The sequence below is a fragment of the Megalops cyprinoides genome, chromosome 11, assembly GCF_013368585.1.
Source record: "Megalops cyprinoides isolate fMegCyp1 chromosome 11, fMegCyp1.pri, whole genome shotgun sequence".
NCBI classification, from domain to species: domain Eukaryota; kingdom Metazoa; phylum Chordata; class Actinopteri; order Elopiformes; family Megalopidae; genus Megalops; species Megalops cyprinoides.
The window spans coordinates 10,864,955-10,887,611 of NC_050593.1; the positions used below are offsets into that span (position 1 = coordinate 10,864,955).

A 22,657-nucleotide genomic window follows, 5' to 3' on the forward strand; every position below is an offset into this window, starting at 1 on the left:
CAATTATTTTCCACAAAATACCTTATAATTATCTGAGCAAAATGTTTCTAATGCTGTATCAGGTAATTTCCATGAAAACTCTATATATATGTGTGCATGTGTGTTTATGGCAGCACACTTATTTCCACAGTACATATTTTAGTAATTAGTGATTTACTGCATTTCAGTATCATGCAACAATTGTACTACTAACTGCCATTTTTCTGCGATACTTACTGTACTTTTACTCTTAGCTGGTAAGTTCAAATAGTTTCTTTTCAATAGGTACTTACCAGGTAAAGTGTAACCAAAAACTCGTATGACTAACCTGCTAAGACTATGAAATGATTTTGATGGACAATTCAAGTGTTTATGGGGATAAAAACAACACAAAAGGGTGTCGCCAGGCAGCACGCTTGGTCTGTGCCCCTGTTCCATGGTTCTGCCCCCGTGTACCCAAAATAGTTTACTGGTTAAACTGTCAACAGGTATTAGATCCACGCAGATTCAACTCTGGAGCCTCAGTTTATGTTTCGGCACATAGAGCTGGTGGCTTGGAGCAGAACAGGCTGTTTTCACGAAACGTGTCTGCAGGTGTGGACACGTCCCGCATCGTTTCACCTCGTGTAACTTGACCCTTGACCCCAGGGCAGCTGGGTTTCTGCACAAATGAGGCGTGTTGTTGTGGCTCTGCTTGCCAGGGTTTGTTATCAGTGAGCCCTCTGTTCCACACTTCATGTGGTAGGGTATAAAAAGCAGGAAGTTAGGTTACAGTTGACCTTAATCCCCTGTTTCAGGAAGTCAGAGGACTTATTAAGTCCTTTTTGCAAATGCAAAAGTCTGTTGCGTAATTTGTCTTTTTTTTCCTCTGAAGTCCATATTCAGCAGATCGGTGCATCTGAGAGGTTTTTTTCTGATTAAACCTTATTAGTTCAGTGGGTGATTAATAACAAAACTTGGAAAGAATGAAGGAAGAAAGGTTTAAAGGGAAATACTTCTGTGAACATTTGTGCAGCAGTGGTGTCAAACATTACTGATTTGTCAGAATTTAACTTCTTATTCATCTCAGTGTTTTTTTTGGGGGGGACAAACTATGTGTGGATATCTAAAGGGGACAAAACAGCCATTTTGACAACCCCGTTTGACCTTTAAATTTTCAGAGCACCAAAATCTGAAAATCACATTGCCTGTGAAATTTAATTTTCCATTTTTACAGTGCACCGCTGCTCCGCGCTATGTGTGCCGTGTAAATTAATCATGTCAGCTGCCCTGAAGAGAGGTTATTTCTGCAACATTTTAAGTCAGAGTTCAGTCTGGTTGAACAGTCTGACGCTTACCTCAGCTCGGTGCATGCGGTACGTTCCCTCAGTTAAACAGGCGGGTTACTTTACTGAAGTTTGTGGGCGGTGAGGTGGAAAGCCGATACTGGCGCTCGTCAGGATGTCTCCACTGCTTGCACCAGTGTTGGCCACAAAACTCTTCTAGTCATGTCTTCTCACTGCAAAGGATGCATTTGTGACCCAGAATCAATGTTCTGACAAAATTTAAAGGTGGTGTAAGTTTGACTCACTCTGTGGAAACAACAGTAGCAATCTCTATGATTATTAATATTATTATTATTATTATTATTATTATTATAATAATAATGATAACAATAATGTTGTAACAGTTATAGTAAAACACGGTACAGATTTCAGGGACTTCAGCAATCGTGTGCTGTTGCACTGCCCCCAGCTGTTATCCTGTAATGAAATTAAGTGATGATAAATTGACGGATTCACAGGGGGGAAACGTGTTTCTCTCACCTTGCAGTTGCAATAACCGCGGCGCTCTTGAGCGGCGTCACGTTATTCCATTACGCTTCATTTGCAGCTGATGTAATTAAGCAGGTTTCTGAGACCAGGAGGACCCGCGATGACAGATGCAGCGCTTTAATGGAGACGAACACATATAATAATGAGGCGGCTCTGAATCTAATCAACAGGCAAGCGTGTGCGCGCACGCCGGCATAGACGGACAGGCGTGCACACACACACACACACACACACACACACACACACGCACACACGAACGTATAGACACACCTTCCTGTGCAGGCATGCACGCATTCACAGATGTACAGACAGCCATAATGACACACAGGCAAACACACACAGAAACATACACCTGCAGGCAGAAACAAGCACACACACAGACACACACATAGACTTACACGCCACACACACACACACACAGACTCATGTGCGCGCACGCAGTCTGTCCCTCAGTTAAGGACACTGCTCAGATCCTGCCGAACTGCATCACAGTGTGTCCTTGTCACAGGCACAAGCGTGTGTTTACCTTTAAGTAATTAACATTCTTCCTCAATTTACTTTCTTCCAGGACAATTTTCATCGTAGCTGTGGGCCATCTGTTTCATATCTGGTAGTGGGCAATGGCATTCAGTGCCGGAGCGGTGCACGTTACCCAGAGAGCAGTTCATATTTCTTCTGAGGACTTTAAACAAGCTGCAGGTCCGGCAGCAACAGCAGCAGTAGCTTTTCACAGGCCGGCATGCCTTCTATTGCGGAATGTAGTGTGCACTTTGGTGATTAGGCTGTACCCACCGCAGCACTTTCTCACCTTAGAAAAACACGGTCTGGCAGAGGGCTAGAAACCTCCCACCTCCCTCTCTGTGTAATGACTGCACTGTGTATTAACACAGCCGCCAGTGACAACCAACAGAAATCTTGGCCTCACTGTTGTTTTATTTACATAAAGATCTAATGTTGAATATTGCACCTGCCTTCTAAGTTTTCTGGTGTAGGAACAGGCAGCACTCAGAAATAGGAGATGAGAATGAGATTTTTTTTTTTTTTTGGGAGTTGGGGGGTAGGGGCAGAAACTTTACTGTTGACTGGGTTTTGCCTTACCATGTTTTTATGCAACTGCTTCAGTGGGAAGCAATTTAATCTCTGACTATTGGGTATAACAGTCAATAGAAACATTATGCAAAAGCTCTTGTTTTGGCCAGTCTCAGGCCACGCTCTTCCAGTTTTTCCATGGTGCCAGGTCCGTGTAATGTTCTGGTCTGTTGTAGGGGAAGGTTTTTACATTTTTAAAATGGATTAGTAAAGTGGATTAGTACAGAAGCTATTTCAAGTTGTGTTCTGTCAGCAGAATAAGAGGGCATTGGTGGGAAATTAGTTCAAGGTAAATTTCATGCTGACACGAGGAAGTATTTTTCTTATTAATGCGCAGACACGAAATGGAAGCAGGGACACTCAGAGTGCTCGAGGCTCGGCTTGACACCGTGCTACTGTAAGATGCACTTTAGACTGCTGGCAAAGCGGCAGGCTTAGATGGGAGTAGAGTGGCCAGCTCTCATCATTAAATTTTATGCCTTTATGCTGTAAATCTGTTACCGCTTGGCACAAAGATCCAGCTGGTTAACACTGGATGTTTTTCAACAGGAAATGACCTTGCTCTTTTTTCCCCCCACTACGCTCTTAAACCTCATACAGATTCTTACCTCGTCAGTTGGATGTGATGAAAGCATCCATTTGGTGATCCTTGCTCGGCACCACAGAGCAAGAAGCCTGTTCTTTCCCAAGTTCTACTCATTTGCCCCCTCCTCTCACATCTCACCCTCCTCATTCTTCTACATTGTAATTTGGTGACTTAGAGGCTTCCAAACACTGATGCAACTCAAGTAATCAATTGGTGACCTCATGGTCAAATACTCAGGAAATCAAATGTCGTGTCTCATCCCTAATTCTAGTGTGGTGTGGATGTTCAGGCTAAAGGGCCTGTGTTGTAAGGTTCAAATTCCCAGGTGGGGCACTGTTGTGCCCTTGATCAAGGTACTTAACCTGAGGTGCCTCAGTAATTGTCAATCAATCAATAAAATTTTATTTGTTATATGGTATCTTTAAGTTGAATTGTCAATAAGCTCTGAACATTGGAGCAAAGCCTGATTCGCTGACCCTGAGTAAAGGCAGTTGAGAGACTCCTAGAAAGCAGTGGGAAAGGAAATAAAGAGTGAAATGGTAACACATGAAGACTAGTGAATTCATCAGTGTCCAACGCTTCAGTCCAGACAGCAGTAGATAGCCGGAGGGATGGCTGTGATTGCTAGCTGTATAAATTGATAGTGTGTTAAAATGTAAGCTCTGTAGGTCACCCTGGATGAGGCTGACTGCTAAGGAAATAAATAATCCATGCCATGTGGCATTTTGGCTTTTTGTGTGACTATATTATGGTCTGCACCAGGCTTCTTTACAAGCATGGGATGGATGCTTTGCCAGTTTGGTTACAGAGGAATAGCCCTCATCACCTCCTTCCAGGATGACACTCTGATCATGCTGAAGTTTGCATCCATGAGCCAAGAACATGCATAAGATCAGCATATGCGTTTAACACCCTAGAAGAGCAGTGCTTGGAGAAAGAACCATTCACCAGGGGAACTGAAAGGTCTGATTGTCAGTGGTGAAAGTATCCACGTGTCCACTCAACTAATACAGTATGTTGCCTGGCAACCACATAATCACTGCAGTGCGTGTGATGGAAGGGTATTTTTATTCTGTGCAGTGTGCTATCGGTGATGAAGATCGCAAAGCACTAGACCTGCGTGCACTAGTCCTGACAAGCAGACTCGGCGGTCAAGATACAGATTACTCATAATTTCACTTCAAATATTTTGTAAAAGAGCAGGTCTTAATTTCTCCTAATATCTAATACATGGCAAAATTATCATAGCATCAATTATCAATACCTGTATGTCTATATATGTATGTGTGTATGTATGTATGTACATGTAAATTGTAAGTATATACACACACTGATATTGATGATATATGTATATGTGCAAACACATATTTGTCATGTCCATAGTTTTGCAGGTTTTATCCTGAAACACACATTAGATGTGCACCTGGCATTATTTTTATTGATGCTTTTGTATCAACGTTTTTTTGTATTTGCATTATAAAAATATAGAATAGATTATTCTGAGAAAACCTTCATTTAAGAAAACAACTGAAGCATGACCTAGCATGGAGTTGATTGAGCTGTACAATTAGTGTACTGATTGATTGCCATGACTCGAGTGTATATTATATGTGAAGCAGGACTGAAGTCCCCTGGAGACATTACTGAGGGAAGAAAAGGATCATGGGAATGTTGGCGGCACATAGTCTTTCCTCAGCTTCTCCCCTCACAGCAGTGCAGTATCTGTGGCACTAGACCTCGGTGGACCTTATTCACTTCAGCACTTCTCAAGAATTCTCAGGTAGATCAATTTCCTTTTGTACAGGTAACCTCCTCCTGTTGAGGTTCCATTAATGGGGAAAGTGTTTTTTTTTTTTTTGTTTGAGTTGGGAGGTTATTTTTAGCAGTAGGCTTGTTCTGTGTCCTCAGACACAGAGGAGTTCTGTGCTTGACAGCTGTCGGTTATCCCTCTGTGTGGTACTGAAGCAGATACTCAGTTTCCTGGGGAGCAAGCAGTCTCGACAGACATGTGTGTCAGTAGTAGCTGTCATCGAGAACGAGTTTTCGATCTTCTGAAGTCTCATTTCTGTGGCGTGTCTCCGTCTCTTCTCATGGGAGGTGAGAGGAGCTTATGGTGACTGCCAGTTAAAGGCTGTCAGGAAAAAAATAAGCTACCGTGAGGTGTTATTCTCTCCTATATTACACCTGTAGGACTGAATATACCTAGAGGATTATAAACACAGGCATAAGTTATAGGTAGAGCTCACCCTAGTGGCCAATTAATAGCATTGAAATTAATTGCCCCTGAACTACAGCGTGACAAATGCATGAATCATTTTTCCTCAGCTCTACTGCACAAATGTAGTGTAGTTCATAGCCGCATCTACTGCAGGGGAAATCAAAGCTGTTTTGACATCTTGACTGTAACTGTACAAAAACCCTTCTATTTGCTTAGTGTCGCTCGCAAACTGTAAAAAGATTTCTCTTCGGGACAACCTGAGTTTATTATTAAGAGACGATCCGCTCATTGTCTTTTGAAGCGGCGCTCGGAGCCCTCCAGATTCTGGTTGAATAAAAAAAAGGGCGACGCAATGGGTTGTCTGGCTGGAGCGGCGCTCGCTGTTTGGAGTGACAGTAATCCCCGGCTCGCCGAACAGCGGTGGGAAACCGTTTGAGCCGAGCAGCAGGAGGCTGGAATTTTGAGAGAAGTTGAAAAAGAGGTAGAAAGGAGGAGGAAAGCACCATTTGGGCACTTTTTTTTTTTAAGACTTAAGGGGTCTTTGGGCCCTCAGTCACAGTTTATCTGAAGCCTCAAAGCCAGTGGCTTTAATAGACTCCAGCAGCGAGCTTCCCTCACAGAGGCACTGTAAAGCAGCCCCGCGGCTGATGAATGCCGCCGGTCTCCCGCTGTTGTTTACTCCCGGAGGACTTTTTCCCCTTATAATAACGAGCTTACCGTAACCCCTGCTCCCAAGCCAAAAGGGCCCCAGCCTTTCTCACAGTCAGAGCCATTATGGGATGTAGCGAAGACCTGTTTTTTTTTTTTTCCTGGACGTTTCATCAGGAGAATGGCAAGTTCATTGAAATTCCGCTGAAACGCATTAGTCACAACACTAAATAACACAGGCACGTATACGTTCATGTAAACTGAATGCAGCTCACACACACATACATATAAAACGGATGCAGTGAATACACACTCAACACATATCATGCAAACGCACATACACGTACAATGCAAAAACAGCACACGCAAAGCAAGCACAGTGTACACACAGGCACACACACACCATACGCATAATACACATACAACAAACATGATGCACACACACCGTCAGTGATTGTTGGGGTTTGGGTTTGCTGCAAATGAACATGCCCTTATCAGTATTGGGGTCACCTCAGACCCGGCTGCTGTAGCTGTAGCGGTAGCGGCTCTGTACAGAGCAGGCCGCTGATGACGGTTTCAGTAATAGAGGGAAGCACTCCACTTTGTCAAGTGCTCTGCTGTTTACTGTTCCGCAGTACGATGGTGGGAGCAGGATACTTAATTATGCTCCCTGTCAAATCAATACATTTCCTGTCACCCGCTATGCATTCACTATGGGCACAAGTGAAGGTGAGGCATTCTGAGTGTGTGTGTGTGTGTGTGTGTGTGTGTGTGTGTGTGTGTGTGAGTGTGGAGCTTATGGGAGCTTATGGTCTAGCTGCCAGTTATTTGTTTGAGGTTATGACATGGAGGCTGGCCCTTGTTTTCCCATATGAAATCTAGATGACCTTCACCACCTCCACTTCAGATTAATTTAATTACTTATGCAGACCATTTCTGATTTCCTCAGACCCCCTTCCCACGCATACACACACGCAATCACACACACATATGCACACACACATCATACACACCACGGCGGGGGTGGGGGGGTCTCAGGTGGTGGCGCCGTTCGGGATGTGGGTGTGGGCCGCGGGGGGTCACGCTCGCCGGCCTCTGGGGAAGGTCGCGGAACGCTCCCCGTCGGGGGGCTGTCCTTGCGCCTGTGTTTGTTCAGGTGCTTCTGCTGCGGTCCCCGGTGTGCCGGCAGCTCACTGGGGAGAGTTATGCAACCTCTTTTGTGTTTGTCCCTCTCCTCTCTCAGAGAGGGTTTCACGAGCACGTGTGTTTGAGGCTGCAGTCACCAGGTATTCATTACAGTAAGGGGAACAACATCGATCCTACAGAGACCCGACCTGTGTGACAGTGAGACACACAGAGGACTGTTCTCTATCATCACAGCTTCTTCTTCAAAGTCCCAGGAAGCTGGGAAGCTGGGAAGCTGAAGGAAGGTTGTGAATAAAAGAGGCACCGGGAGGGGGGGGGGGGGGGGGTGGCGTGGTGTCCCTGGTTTATAAAGCCGCTCCAGTTTTAGAATCAGGATCCTGGCACGGGGCTTCCCACTCGTCTCAGAAGAGGAAGTTCCTCCGTAAACTGTGTTCCCGCAGCACAGGAAGCGGAGCTTTTTGTTGGCCGCACGTCACCAGATCCAGGCCCTGCTGTTGTTTTCTTCTGGGACGGAGGGGTTATAGGCGAACTCCATACACAATGGCAGACGGGTGTAAATACTAACGTGGGGGGGGGATTCTATAAATACGCGAGTCCGGAAAAGACAGACGAGACAATGAAGCCGCTTCCTTTTAAGTCGGAGGTTAGGGTGAGAAGCCTGGTTCATGACCAGATATTTGAATTAATTTCTTACAGTGGTTCCTGTTAACTTAGATTGGTGTTCAGAAAAACACTCAGAATGAGTGTGTTGTGTTGCTCAGTGGGCAGGGAGGGGGAAGACTTTACTGACTTCACTGTACAAAATAATAATGATTAATGTCAATATTAGTTTTAACAGTATTAATAAGAATAAGAAAAATATGCAGTTACACTGCACATCTATTCATTCTGATGTGCTGATGCACTGTGTTCTAACTCGTTTCCTTGGCCATATAAACAGTTGAAGATTGTGCCGGTAATTGTCGCAGCTTGCCCGAAACATCTGTTTCTAATGACCGCTCCACATGTTAGCCAGAAATGGAAGTGAATCTGCTACTGAATCCAGCCTGGAGAATCAGCTTACGAAAGTCATGGCAGAACCACCAGTGGAAAAGAAAATTCATGTAGCGAGCACTTTCAGGGCCCGTTTTTCTCTCTTTTTTTTTTTTTCTCTCCCGTCCACTTCTGGTGGTGAGGTTTCCCAGAATGTCTCATTTTGGCCCTGGAATGAGCACATGTGCAGTCAAGAAGAACCACTTGCCCTGAGGGAAACCTGATTATGATACCATTCGTGACGCTGTCCATAGGGTTTGTGAGTTTAAACATTTGCACGCGCCTCTTAGGATAACGACAGCTTCACACCTCCTTTGCATGCTGTAGATCAAGGTCTAGGCGTGTGCCTACAGCAGTTCAGAGCTCTTGGCAAACTCCCACCTTCTAACGAATAGAAGTCCCACTCCGCAACAGGCCCAGATCTGGGGGTCAGGGGGTGTTGTGGGCACCTGCGGGAACAGCGCAGTTTGTGGTGGGGTCTTCCGGCACAAGCAAAGAGACCGGCAGACATCCTTTTAGGATGGTGTTGAAAAGGGGCGGAGACTGAAACAGCAGAGGGATTTCTATAGGCTGTTCGCAAACGGGAGGCGTGCAGGGAGCGGAGGGGTACAAAGCTCGTGTAGAGTGATGGTTTGTGTGTGTATCACCATAGTGACGTTTGCTGAGAGATGGCTCATGCATTTAGAGTAATGGTGACGTTTACACTGGTGATGAATCACTCGGTCCTGGGTGCCTTAAATCCACTCTCATATGGTCAGCCTACCGTGTCTGTGAAGTGTGCTTAAGCCTTGTTAATCGAGCGCAGATTCATCTGGGGATATCGCATCATTTGAATGTTGGTCCGTGGGATTATTGGATCAGTACTCAGACACTTGTTAGATGGCAAATAACTGAAGTCTGAAGAGTTTTGGTCTTTGTCGCATTTCTGAAGGAGTGTAACAGCAGCCACGCATACAATAGCAGATATTGACTTTCCTGCTTTTGAGTGTGGCTTAATGCAGATTACACCCAATTAGCTGGAGTTTCAGACAGTACTTAGAGGGGAATGAAACAGAGCTGAATTTTAACATTGGAGTATTCCAGGATTTCAGATTTAAATGCTCGTCCCAAGGCTTGTCTCTGTGCTATGCCTTAAGCATTACTGTCTCCACTCTCCTCCTTCGCTGTCTCCACGCTCCACACTGCTCCTCTCTGTTCCAGAAAATTCTGCGTTAAAGAATTAGCCTGAGTGTGGCTCCGCGAGTAACAACAAACATCACTCTCTGTGGAACAGACATGTTCTCTTTCATGTGCCATGAAAGCGCCTTTGTTTTCCCATGAGGGAAGATGAACGAGCATCATGGGAAAGTTTGAATGGTCTTATTATGGCAAATGAAAATATTAGTTGCCGGTTTCAGCAGCTGTCCTTTGGATGTTTTGATGGATATCTTGCTGGATATCTTGTGTTCACAGGTTTGGAATTTAACATTCTTTCAGCATTGCTTCTTTACAGTGGCTCTTGTCAGGCAGTGTAGGTAGGCTTTCCAGTTGACCCACGCCTGACCTGGTATGTCTGTGGTCAGTGTCGTGAATGTTCAGTGGCCCTGCCTTCCTCTCCCGGGGATCTAGCGGTGTAGGTCAGCCAATGCCAGGCTCCAGGAGGGCGTGGTCACGAATGGTCAGCTCTGGAAATTGCTGGAGGCCTGTTCCCTTCCGTTTCTGTGTGACTCCCCTCACTACCCTGCTGCCATATGCAAACCGCCAGTCATCCAAGACACCAGGGGGCACTGTGGTGGGGATGGGCCCCCTATGGTGTGATTCACATGGGTCTAATGAACATTCCAGAGATAACCTCCTGTTATAAGCCTACCAGTGACAGTCAAACATACCTTCATACCAAGTACAGTGCATAGGACCAGAGCTGCTACGGGGTATAAAAGCTGGATCAGGTTGGCAGGGTCATGGAAATGGTGATGCCCTCTCGTGACATACAGACATAGATACAAGATTGATACTCACACTCATATGGGATCTCTTTACAGAGGGTCCATGTGGTGTGTGTTGCTCAGCTGCTGTGGGTGACCTGTATGGACAGGCAGTGTTGCATTGTGGGTGAGCTTGGGAAAAGCAGGCCGTGGGGTTGTAATCCAACGTGTGCCGTGGTTGCTGTGCCCTTGTGCACTTGGTGGTTAACCTGAATTCCTTCAGTCAAAGTTTGGCTGTAAAACCGTTCTGTCACCATAGCTCCCAGCGTTAATATTTGTCTTGGGACACGTTGGGGTGCCCCTGTGGTCATGCCCAGCTCAGCCAGTTACAGGTCCACCCTAGTTTTGGAATCTGCTCCCCCTCACCCCCAAGGGAGCATCTGGGCTGAGAGAGAAGAGGAGGAGGAGAGACAGAAAGGAAGCTGAAAGTGCAGGTCATTATCCAAGCAAGGGCAACAACTTTGCTGTAAACACACACGCACGCACGCACACACACACACACATACAGTACGTGCACATAGAGACCTGTTACTGTCTGGTGAGTTTGGGAAGAGCGAGGCCAAACAGTGCAGTCTGGCAGGAGGACAGAACCACAGTGTCTGAGCCCAGCCGTGCTCTCACTTTATAATGCGGCCTCGCTGACCAACATATGATTTAGAGATACTAAATAAAGAGGTGCGCTTCTCCCGAGCGTATATACATAGAAAGTCATAGTAACTTTTTCCTACTAATGTTGTACAGCAGTGAAAGCTGCATATGAGAAACCCAAACTGTCAGAGCACGAAATGTTGTTTTGCTTTGTCTGTTTCAAATCTGAAAAGGCCCAGGAGGAAGGCATTTTGTGAAAGGAAGTGCGTTTTCTTGTTACGTTATTGGCTTAGAAGTTGCTTCTCTTGTGCTGTCCGTCCCATGAACTGTATGACGCCAGTAGGACGGAGCTGTCCGTTGTCTGCGTGAGGGTCCCTGGAGCGAGTGTTGTCTTCAGTTAGCGCCGTAGTAACAGAGGGTGGAGGAAGCAGCCCTCACGATTCCTGCTTCAGACAGGGAGGACCAGGGTCATGGCATCAAGGAGCACAGAGCCAACATCGCAATATGAAAATCACCACGGGAAACACGGGAGAGGATCCCGGTCTGCAGGGCAGGGTGTCATTTCACCCGTGGCTTGCATGGCATACCTCCAATGTAGAGACAGTCAGCGATCAGCTTGAGTGTCCATCTCTTCCTTTAATGTCCTCTGTTTCTGCCCCCTTCCTCATTATAAGAGAATTTAGCACAGCAAGGACCCTCAGCATTGTATGTCTGAATCCTGAAGCATTTCTGTGCAGTACGAACTCCATCCCAGAGTCAGTCAGTGATCTGCAATTGGCTCCCTAACTGTAAACGTGTAGTTAGGTCACGGTCCTGTCCGAGCTGTGAACCATGAGGCGTTCCTGTGTGTTCCTATTAGCGCACGGTCCACCTCCCAGCCAAGTCCTGAGTGATTCCCCGCAGGGGCAGCGCACTGCTGGGGGTGTCAGTTGGTCAGAACAGGGCTCAGATCTCTGACAGACGTTTGTCAAGCCGCCCGCTGATCTGGGGTCAGCTCGCAGATGTGCTACGCAGCGGGTCGGCCGAAGCAGCAAGCCCCCCGGCAGGCCTTTCACATGTGGCACGCATCTCACTCCCGGGACGTGAAACTCAATCCAGCCTCGTATCCCTTGGTTTTACAGAGAGTTTACGGCGCAGCCTTCACTCGGAGGTCAGAGGGCGCTGCATGAAGCAGGCTCGTTAAAACCATGCGAGGAGCAGGGGGGGAATGGGAACGCCAATTAGGAGGGCCTGCTTTTGTTTTTACAACCATGTTATGAGTTATGAATGACCTGCTCCGCTTTGCCTCAGCTGGGAGTCTTGCACGAAGAGGGCTCCTAACCCCAAGAGACTAGCCGCGGTGTTTACATTGCATTTCCCAGAATCACGCAGGTTGTTCAGTTTTGGAGGCGGAGCCATGGGTTGGTGTATAGGCCTATTGATGGATCCCTACCCTATTATGGTAAGAAAGATGCCCTTAGCTTGGCAATCACACTGAAGGACACAAGCTGTTTAGGGACAGCAAAAGTGGTTTGGAAGGCACCACAAAGTATCACAGAACGTGACTGTGTCGTTTTTTAACCCCAGTGAGAAGTCCCCACCAGTGTGGAAATTGAAACTAAGCTGGAAGCCAGTCACACATCTTTTAGTCACGACCCTGGTCCCTTGTCCCTCGTCCCCATGATCCAAACCCCTGCTGTTTTGTCTCGTTCACAGCAACGCGCCCCTGGTAAGGTGCTGCTGGACCTGGTGTGTGCTCACTTGAACCTCATCGAGGGGGACTATTTCGGCCTGGAGTACGACGACCACCGCAAGATGATCGTGAGTGAACTCAGTTGACTTACCCATTGACATGAGCACAGGACAAAATGAAATATGCAGAGTAGCCTGTGACAAGTATGGCTCAGGTCACCTCCTCAGCATTGACTACTGCTCCTATTCAAGGCAACATTCATATGGGGGAGTGGAAGGACAATACAGGTATGCCTCCATTTTGAAAAGCCCAAATAACCAATGACCTCCACAATACCTTTGCTGAATAAGCACAACACTCATATAAATGTTAATATGATACAATATTATTGTTATATTATGTAGATTTATAATGTGAAAATTTCACCATAAGGAAATGTGGTGCAGCGAAGAACCAAGGTTTTAATTTGGTCCCATAAAATAATTAATCTTTTTCTGCTCATGCGACACCTTTTTTTGAGGAATGCAACCACTTTGTAAACGGGAGTTTCCCCCTTCATTATTCATAGCTCATTAACCAATGGCATGATCAGAGTCGACAGCCTGCACCTATTCAGATCACCGGAGTGTCTCAGTGGCTGCAGGGGGGGCTCGGGCCTGTTAGTGGGGTCTAATGGGGCTGCCTTTGTGCTGTTAACAGACTCCGCACAGTACAGTACACATGCGGTATTCAGCCACCTCTGAGGCCATTTATAAGATGGGAATTAAGAGATGGAATGGGTCCCTCTCCCTCAATACACACTTCCATTGCTCATCCTTTTTTTGTTGTTGTTCCTGTGCGATGAAACTCACTTAGTCTTCCCAGCGAATGTGTCTGAAGTCAGGCACCCGGCCAAGAGCCCCATCCAATTCGGGCTTTTCCACTGAGGGCTGTAACCGCACGATCCAGGGGGATGTATGAAGAGCGTGGTGGTTGTGGGGGGGTATTTCAGAGCTTCTGGGAATGCCTCTGTACTTCAGCTGAGAAGCCTGACCGCCTTGCTTGGTTATGTTTTGTTTCGTTTTTTTTTCCTTGCAGGTCTGGCTGGATCTCCTGAAGCCAATCATGAAGCAGATCAGAAGTAAGTGCCTCGCGTGGGAGTGGTCCGTTCCGCTGGGCTGTAACCGCGCACAACATGTGGGGAGAGGTTTCGCTTTTCCTGTAGCAGAAGCTCAGACTCGTGTACACATGGGGAGGATGCATGGAGTCTGATACTGCGGACGAAATGTGCTTGCCAAAAAAGTTCCCCTTCCGATTCCCAATCAAAATATCAAACTAGTAGTAGTAATAGTAATTAAAAAATAGTTGTTTTACACACTGGAGAAGGACAAAATTATTATTTCCTCCTCAGCTATGAGGCTGCTTGAAGTCACTGTTTGATTTCCTCTTGTCTAAATTCAGTTAACTTTAATGGGCTGTTCTCTGCTGCCGAAGGTGGAGAGGGAAGTAATTGCTTTAAATATCACGTAAGAGCAATTCTCTGAAGTAAATGGCCCTCATCAAAGTTTAAAAGCAGCTTAAAGGAGATGGCTCAAAGATTGAGCCGTGGCACCTTCGAGAAGTCATCGCGTACTCTGTCAGAGGCTTAAACTCTATTAAAAACAAGCCTGATGTGTTTCTCGCCTTCCAAGGCCTTTTTTTTTGGCAGTATTTGTTCAGTGTGAAAGCGCCGAGTTAAACTAAATGGCCTGTGTTTTCTGTGTGTGACAGCAGGCTAACACTGTTTGCTGTTTTAACTCTGGGGTCAGATATCCAGCTGACTGGAGTGCTGAGTAGCTCAGTTGCTGAAGGCACTCGCTCTGCACGCCGGCTGAGCCTTGGAGCCTACACATCGTTAGCCTGAACACAACTGTTGCCTTGTCTGTCCATACCAGAACTGCGTAGCTCACTCTGTTCGGGGGTGGCTCTGTGGGTTACATGGCATCTAGACCCATGGGAAATTTGATTTGACTGGGTTTAGATGAAAGAAAGAGTCACATTCCATTGCTGTCAGTAATGTCACTGTCGCTTTGTGACTTTCGCCCTTTTGCGTGATCACCCGGTTGGTGCGATTTCTGTTGCGCCGCCTGGTGATTTCTTTGTCACCTGATTAGGGGTCAGTCAGCAGCCTCACCAAAGGCCCCAAGGGCCCAAAGGACTAAATCACCTGCCCCAAAATCCCATAATCAGTCTGACTGTTAGACCGTGGCCGGAAATTTCTGGAATGGTGTAAGACCGGAGTAACTGTGTGTCCTTCGCAGGGCCCAAGCACACAGTCCTACGGTTCGTGGTGAAGTTCTTCCCGCCGGACCCAGCCCAGTTACTGGAGGAGCTGACCAGGTAAGGCTGCAGACCGAGCCGACCGCATCCCGGCAGCCTAGCACATCCGCTATGCTCGCTGCTCTCTTTCAGAGGGGCCTTTTTCCACAGTTTCCCTCACAGCCGTTCCCACAGCTTTATCCTCATCCGGCTGCGCTCGGCCTGGACGGGGCTGTGCGGTGGATTTACGGCTCAGCTGTAAGCCAGGGCTCGCTGCAGCTCGTCCCGACCTCGTTTCCCCCCCTGGCAGCTTGATTTACAGACCAGAGTTTTTCCCCTCGCTGCTCTGGAGCGTGTAGCCCCTGCCTCCGTGGGGGGTCCCTGCTCTGAGACGATTGGCCGAAACACGCCAACACACCTGGCGCCCATTTTCGATTATAAACCCACCCATAAGCCCTTGTTCCCAGAAACACCCCTGCAGATCGGATTGCGTCCCGAAAGAACGACGTTTTGTGCAGCGCGGAACATGAGGGGGGCGAGGAATACACCTACTGCGCTTGGTGTCGAGCGGCGCAGCAGGTTGTCCGAAATTTACGGTCAGACTCGGCCGAGCTCGGAGCCAGAATGGCTGACCAGAACAGTTTGTTCCCTGAACCGCCGAGCGTTCTCATGAAGCTCAGGCCAAAACAAGCCAGCCAAATCTGCGCTCAGAATCGCGCTGGAGGAGGACAAGCACCTCCCGCCTTTGTCTGAGTGTCAGAGATTTCCTGACGAGCTGTTTTTCCTTCCCCGCAACACGTCGTGTTCTGGTGAGGAGTAGGTGAGCGTGTCGTTTGTTGCGAGGGTGGTCTTGAGCTGTGAAGTTCCCTCAGACAGCCTTTTTGAAACTTTTGCCAAGTTTGCTGAGTAACCTCTGCCTGGCTTTGCTTTCCTGAAATCTCAGATTCCACTCACTGGCGCTGTGAAGTACTCTGCCTTTAACATCTCCCTCAAGCCATGCACTGAGGATGTGTTGGAGGAGACAGCGAAAATGTGCTATCAATTTACTGCGCTTGATATTTTGCATTAGCCGTGCACTTTGTACACTGCTGCTACCAGCAAGGCATGAATATCCAGTTAACATAATCACCCTTTTAAATAATATTTATGCACATAATGCATTACTTCATTTAGCCTGATGCAAATTTTGACTTCATGGTTATTTTCGTTTCATGTCAGTAGTACAAAGTGCCCAGGGTAAGATGAGATCATCAACTTTAAGCCATGTAATACTGTTAGAACAGTGTTCAAAAGCATGGATAAGAGGCACCTATTGAAGCCAGCAATGAAATTCAGTTAACACTTTCTTTTTTTTTTTGTTGTTGTTAATGTTTTTTCCCTGCTCAGACAGGTCTGATTAGAGCCCTCCAGTTTTATAACAGTTCCTGAACAGGAGGAGAAGGGGGTTGGGATAATCCTCAACCATGAAATAAAATAATTAACGTACAAAGGAGAAGCATCGTTTTCTTTCTCACATGAAAAATTTTCTGGCTGAAGGGTTAAAGTGGGAGTCCCTGTGAGCATAATCCACATCGTCAGGACTATGTGAATTACTTAGTGCAACTTCAGTGAAGGTGATTGGCTGTCTACAGCGAACCATGGTACGTGAGTTAATGGGGAGAAAAGGCAATAACAAAAGACTGGCTTTGAAGTAGCAGGCTGTTAGCGGCGGTGCTGTCACATGTACACTGCAGTCCATGACATTCTGCTAGGCACGTACGAGAAGGAAAATGGCATTGATTGCCTAAGTGTGTAACTGTGCTGCTGAGAACCCTCCCGCTCGATCTGATGGTATGTGACATTGTGACATCACAGCCAGGCCCCTCCCAAAAGGTTACGTTCATGTGATGTGCCGGTTCCCAGGGAGATGCTCTCCGGCAGCTTCAGTTATAATGACCGTGTGACCTCCCTGGTCACATGACTCTGTAAAGTAAATAAAGTGGAGAAAATGGATTGTATTGCTTTTAGGGCTCCATTAAGAGAAATTAAGATGTTTTAAAAACGATGTCAAAATAAATCTTCCATAAATCCATTTTCAGCCGCTACATTATCCTGTAGAAGGTCATTTCAAGTCAGAAACAAACACAGCAGGAACAGGGCGCACCCTGGACAAGAGGCTAGTGCATCACAAGACACCACACAAGCAGTCACACACACACATACGCACACACTCACACAAAGACAGGTCAGATATGTAGGTTGACCTAGACAGCATGTCTTTGGTCTGCTGGAGAACACCGCAGTACCTGAAGGCACCCAGGTGGAGTCTAATCTTGACTATGACAGCATAGAAATCAGTTATTTCTTCTTTCATGTATCGTATGCTGACAACATAGAATATGTTTCTAAATATATGTAATATTACAGCATATGAAAGAGTTTGTGTAAAAACAGTTATAATTAGAGTTAAGGACCTGGGCTTGTAACTCAGGTTGCAGGTACAGTGGGTATTTTGGGGTAGAGCACTGCTGTTGTGGAGAGTAACAGCCGTGGAACAGTGGAAAATCTAGCAACCACAATTCATTGCCTTTCTCCTCAAGATGGCTATGGGCAATTCACATGTGAGAGGGGTTTAAAATTTAAACCCATAAACTCCCTCTAATTTTCCTAACTGTGCCTTTTACTTTTTCCCAATGTTTAGCCCTTCCATTTCACAGACTAATATAATTTTGCTGCGTTAAGTAGTATTATGTCATCATTAGATAGGTTTTGGATTTTAAAGTGAGCAACACTGTCATCTTTAAGTCTCAAAATATCACGCAATCTTTTAAAACACTAGCATCTTCTTCTTTCGACAAAATTATAATGTGTACCTTATACTCCCTGTATGAGACAAATCCTGTGAGGTTTTGGTATGCCTTATGGAAGCAAGGAACACACACATATCATTATGATGAGAAATATTTATTTGCTCTGGAGTTACCCTGGATTACACAGCATGTACAGGATTATACCTTTATGCAGCCTCACAGAAGAAAACGACTGGGAAAGAGCAACAATGGCTGGTATCTTAAGCGGCTGCCTTTTTTTCCCACCTGTGTAGCTTCTGCAGCGAGGGACAGGGGCTTCAAAGGGCCTGCACAGCCATAAATGTGTCTGCTAGGATTAAGCCAGGGACCGTGTCAGCAGGAATTTCACATTATAAGAGCCGGAGCAAAGCGCCAGCTTCTTAAACAATGTTGGCAGCGCTCTAGTGTGGATTCTAATGGCACCTTAATGACCTCTTTCAGATTTGGCCGCCGTGGCGTACTGTGGCAATAGGCACGTGTACAGTGTGGCCTGATGCCAGTCAAACTCTCTTTGGCAAACCTTAAAGGGATGTCTCGGGGTTGGTTTGTGCTGGAGGTGACGGCCTGTACAGCCCGTGGTAGCTTCAAAGGCGAGGGTTTTTCTGTTCGGTCTGTGCACGGTTTGCTCAGGAGGAGCATTGGCAAAGGACGGGGCGTCGGTCCGCAAACAGGTGAAAAAACAACGAAGGCTTCTGCAGTCCATGCCAGCTCTCCTCCCAGTTAAAGACTGGAATGATCTGCATTCGTGAGTGGATAAGGCCTCCCAGCATTACAGCATGAGGGGAAATCACTGCCGGGTCTCATGCGGTCGGAGGCACAGTTCACAGAAGCGTGGTGATGAGTCAGCCCGGCGATGTCACCGAAATTCCTCTGTTCTTACCAGCAGCCATTCCCTCCAACACACGAAGCATTTTCCATTAGACAGCTGGCCAGAAAAAATGCAATATGTCATGGTGTTCCTGATGATTCCCAATGATATGCCCTGTATGTTTGCATTTGCACGGTCCATTTGATTGCATGGTGAGCAAAGCAGCAGTTAATCAGTGGCACTAACATCCAATATATTAAAGTCATTTAACTGACATTTTACTTGATTAGGGTATAAAACATAAGAGAACCTAATTAAGTCTAATTTAAGAATTCAGATCCTCAGCCGTTGCATTCAGCCTCTACCCCTTTTGGTAAAACTTCATCGTTTTGCCCCCCTGATGTGTGAAGAAGGGTGCACAGACCTACATAGCCTAATGTAACCCCCTTCAGGTTGAAGGTAAATGCCCTGCTATCCCCAGCATGTGGCGTTTATTCCGTATTGTTTTCCCTTTAGTCATACCTGATGTGGGAGCACACCTCCAAAGTTCAGTGAAATGCTTCTGGGGCAAAAAAATATCACTTGTATCTATATGTTGGTTAACTTACCTATTAGCTTTGAAAAGCACATAGCATATGTTTTCGCTCTTTATCTTTGTAGCCATGTGTTTCAATCTACCACATGGAAGCAGCATAGTGCTGTTGCTGTGATATCAGCGTTGAATAGATACAAGTGGCATTTTTTTTTCCCCAGAAGCATTTCACGTGGCCTCAGAAGACTGGAGGTGTGCTCCCGCATCAGGTATGACTAAAGGGAAAACAATATGGGAATAAACCTAACGCCACATACCGGGGATAGCTGTTATTGCGCTAAAAATAGCTATTCGATATATCGCGACAGCTATATCGTTCCGCCTTATAATGTAGCGCTCTTTCTGAAGCCAGACCTTGGTCAGCAGCAGTCAAGGGAATGGCAGGGATCTCATTTAGGAACTAGGAACTAACTATCAGGTTGCTGTCAGCCCTGTCAGTTAGTCTGCAATAACTGGTGTATTCTGGGATCTGCCAGGCTGTAACAATAACCATTTTTAACATCTTGTTGTCTCCCCTCAGGTACCTCTTTGCCCTGCAGATAAAGAAGGACCTGTTCTCCGGACAACTGACCTGTAACGACAGCAGCGCCGCCCTGCTGGTCTCCCACATTGTGCAGTGTAAGTCTGTCTGCATTTTCACATCAGACGTGTGGGGGGGAAACACTCACTCTGCTTGAGGGATCGCTCGAACCCGTCCTTTGCGCTGACTCAAAATTGCTGCTTTTGCTCTGAACACGAGCAGGTGGTGATTTTGAGGTTTTATGAGAACGCAAATGAATTTTAATTTAACAGAGAAAAATCCTCAAGGACGTTATATTGAGCAGTACTGCGCAGAAGCTGATGACAGGCACCAAAGTGAAAATCATAAAATCCTGTGCCGACGCCTTCCTGCCTCGCTAAGTCTGAGGGCCGATGAATTGAACAAATAGATGGAGCCGGGTGCACATCGGGCTGTCAGTCATGCAGAACCACTCTCAGATTGTGTCAAACAAGTTGCAGTGCAACAGCACAAACTGAGAATGGCTTAGTTGCCATGGATACCTCCTTGTCTTCCATACCAATGGAATTTGGAACGCTGCTTTTAGAATGTCTAAACAAACCAGAGGCTCACCCGGAGAACACAAATATTGAATTTCTCGCGATTAGTTACCATAATTATTCATTTACACGGCAGGGTTTTTCAGGCCGACTCATGCAGTTTGCGTTTTAGTCGTGTAGTCCATTTATGTAACTGGGCTTACTGAGGCAAGAGAGAGAATCATTGCTCAAGGGCACAGCGGCTATGCCCCATCCGGGATTTGAACCCGCAGCCTTTACGTTGAGCTTGCTAACCTCAGCACTGCACTGCAGTCCCACTATATTACATATTCGGTTAATTTGAACGTTATAACCTGCCGTCAGCCTCGGTATGCACATAGGGGGAAAAGTCATGGAAACGAGCCATCGGTGTAATTGAGGCGCTATATTTCTCATCCTGTGCCAGCGTTTATTTTCTGAGCTGTAATCGGCCCCTCATTGCTGCGGATGCTACATTTCTGTGGTTACAGACAGCCCCGCCCCTGTCGGCTCATTTCACTCCAGACAGAAGGGAAGGTGGGAGGGGCTGTCTGGCACGCTCCTGCATTCCCAGTCCTTTTAGGGACGACGGTGCTGAACCACACTGCACTAGCAAAGCACAGGTGTCACCCCCCAGGTGTATCGCATCTATAAGTCCCTCTAATCAGCAGGTACTGTCAGAATTCATAACGGATTGAGGTAACCAACTGCGGTGTCAGGAGTGAGTCCTCCCGCCCATCTCTCTCTCTCTCTAACTGTTTGTGAAGGATTCAGACTGGTTTTATTAGCGTGATGGGAGTTCTTCATTGTTGCCGAAGCACATAAAGCAGGAACTTATCAGATCAGCCCTCCCTTCCTCCTCCTTTCAGAGGACCTCAGGATGGTATAAATAGGAAGGAAAAAAATCAACTGAAAAAGCAATGAAATAAAAATGGAGAAAGTACAATAAAAATAGATCTTAAAGAGAAAAACACTGTAGCATTCACCCACCCAAAATAAGTTAAAAACAAACAGCAGGCAGTGTGAATACACTAGGTCTTTGCACTGTGTACTCATGTTTTTTTGACAGGCAGTCGTGTATTGCACCGTTAGCCTTGCTGCCTCTGCCTCCTCTTATTGCAGGGTCTGCAGGTTCTGTCTCTCTCTCTCTCTCTCTCTGTCTCTCTCTCTCTCTCTCTCTGTCTCTCTCTCATCTTCATTCTTGCATTCCCTCTCTGTCTGCAGCTGAGATAGGGGACTTTGACGAGGCCCAGAGCAGGCAGCACCTCCTCACCAACAAGTATGTTCCTGACCAGGAGGCCCTGATGGACAAGATCACAGAATTCCATCGCAAGCACATGTGAGTTGGGTAAAGCACGCACGTGTGTGTGTGTGAGTGTGCGTGTGTGTGTGTGTGTGTGTGTGTGTGTGTGTGTGTGTGTGTGTGTGTGTGTGTGTGTGTGTGTGTGTGTGTGGGCGCACGCATGCCTGAACATGCGTGAACATGCGTGTGCGTGCATGTGTGTACATGTGTGTGCATGTGTGAGTGTAAGTGTGAGTGTGCGTGTGTATGTGTGTTTGGTTTTGTGGGCCTGATGGTATACATTTATCTGTGTGTGTGTGTGTGTGTGTGTGTGTTTCCATGCATGTGATTGCAGTTTTTTCTCGATTTGTTTGTGCATCCATCCATGTAATTGCATGTGTTTATCTATTTCTGTGTGGGTATGTGTGTGAGTCCATGTGTGCGTGTTTGTGTTTGTGTATGTGTGTGCATGTGCGTGTGTGTTTGTATGTATTTGTACCAGTTTCCAAAAACACCAGACTTCACAGGGTTTCCAGGTTGGTTTGGGTGCCGCCTTGGTTTTTTAGGGCTAGTTCTCAGCAGTCTTGTTACTTCTGATATCATACAAGCTGAGAGTGGTGTGAATCGCTGAGGCTGTGGAGAGAGGTGTAATACAGCATTAATAAAACAGTAACAGCCAAGGCTTTTAAAGCAGCTCGGCCACATCGCACGGGAAGTGGCTGCCTGAAAAGTGGCACATGCACTGAACCCGCTGCTAAATAATTCACCGTGACAAATGTGGTCTTCTTGACCAAGTTCAGACCTAGTGAATGCCCTCACCCCCCCGCCTGCAGCAGTGGGCCATGCCAGAGGGGAGTAGAGTGACTGTAAAGTTTTTCTGGGCTGTCTCACCCGTAACAGAGTGGAGGGGTGCACCTGGAGCACTGCGGATTTCTAAGTGGTCTCACTGTAATACCACCCACACATCTCATTGTCAGTGTGACAGCCAGGGTCACACAGGTGAGACTCAATCAGCCAGACCTCCCTGCGTTACGGGTTGCTGCCCTCTGTTGTGCAATCTGTACCAAAATGGCATGTC

At 46.6% G+C, this 22,657-nt stretch overlaps 1 protein-coding gene across 4 annotated transcripts in view; it reads left to right on the forward strand.

Moving 5' to 3' along the window:
• LOC118785533 (FERM, ARHGEF and pleckstrin domain-containing protein 1-like) overlaps positions 1–22,657 on the forward strand; it is a 93,975-nt gene that overhangs the window by 40,865 nt on the left and 30,453 nt on the right. For all 4 annotated transcript variants that reach the window (XM_036540254.1, XM_036540257.1, XM_036540255.1 and 1 more), the window contains exons 3-7: positions 12,760–12,864; positions 13,814–13,856; positions 15,016–15,094; positions 19,762–19,859; positions 21,522–21,636. In XM_036540254.1, coding sequence (XP_036396147.1) covers positions 12,760–12,864; positions 13,814–13,856; positions 15,016–15,094; positions 19,762–19,859; positions 21,522–21,636 — 440 coding nt within the window. The remainder of the gene's footprint in view (positions 1–12,759; positions 12,865–13,813; positions 13,857–15,015; positions 15,095–19,761; positions 19,860–21,521; positions 21,637–22,657) is intronic.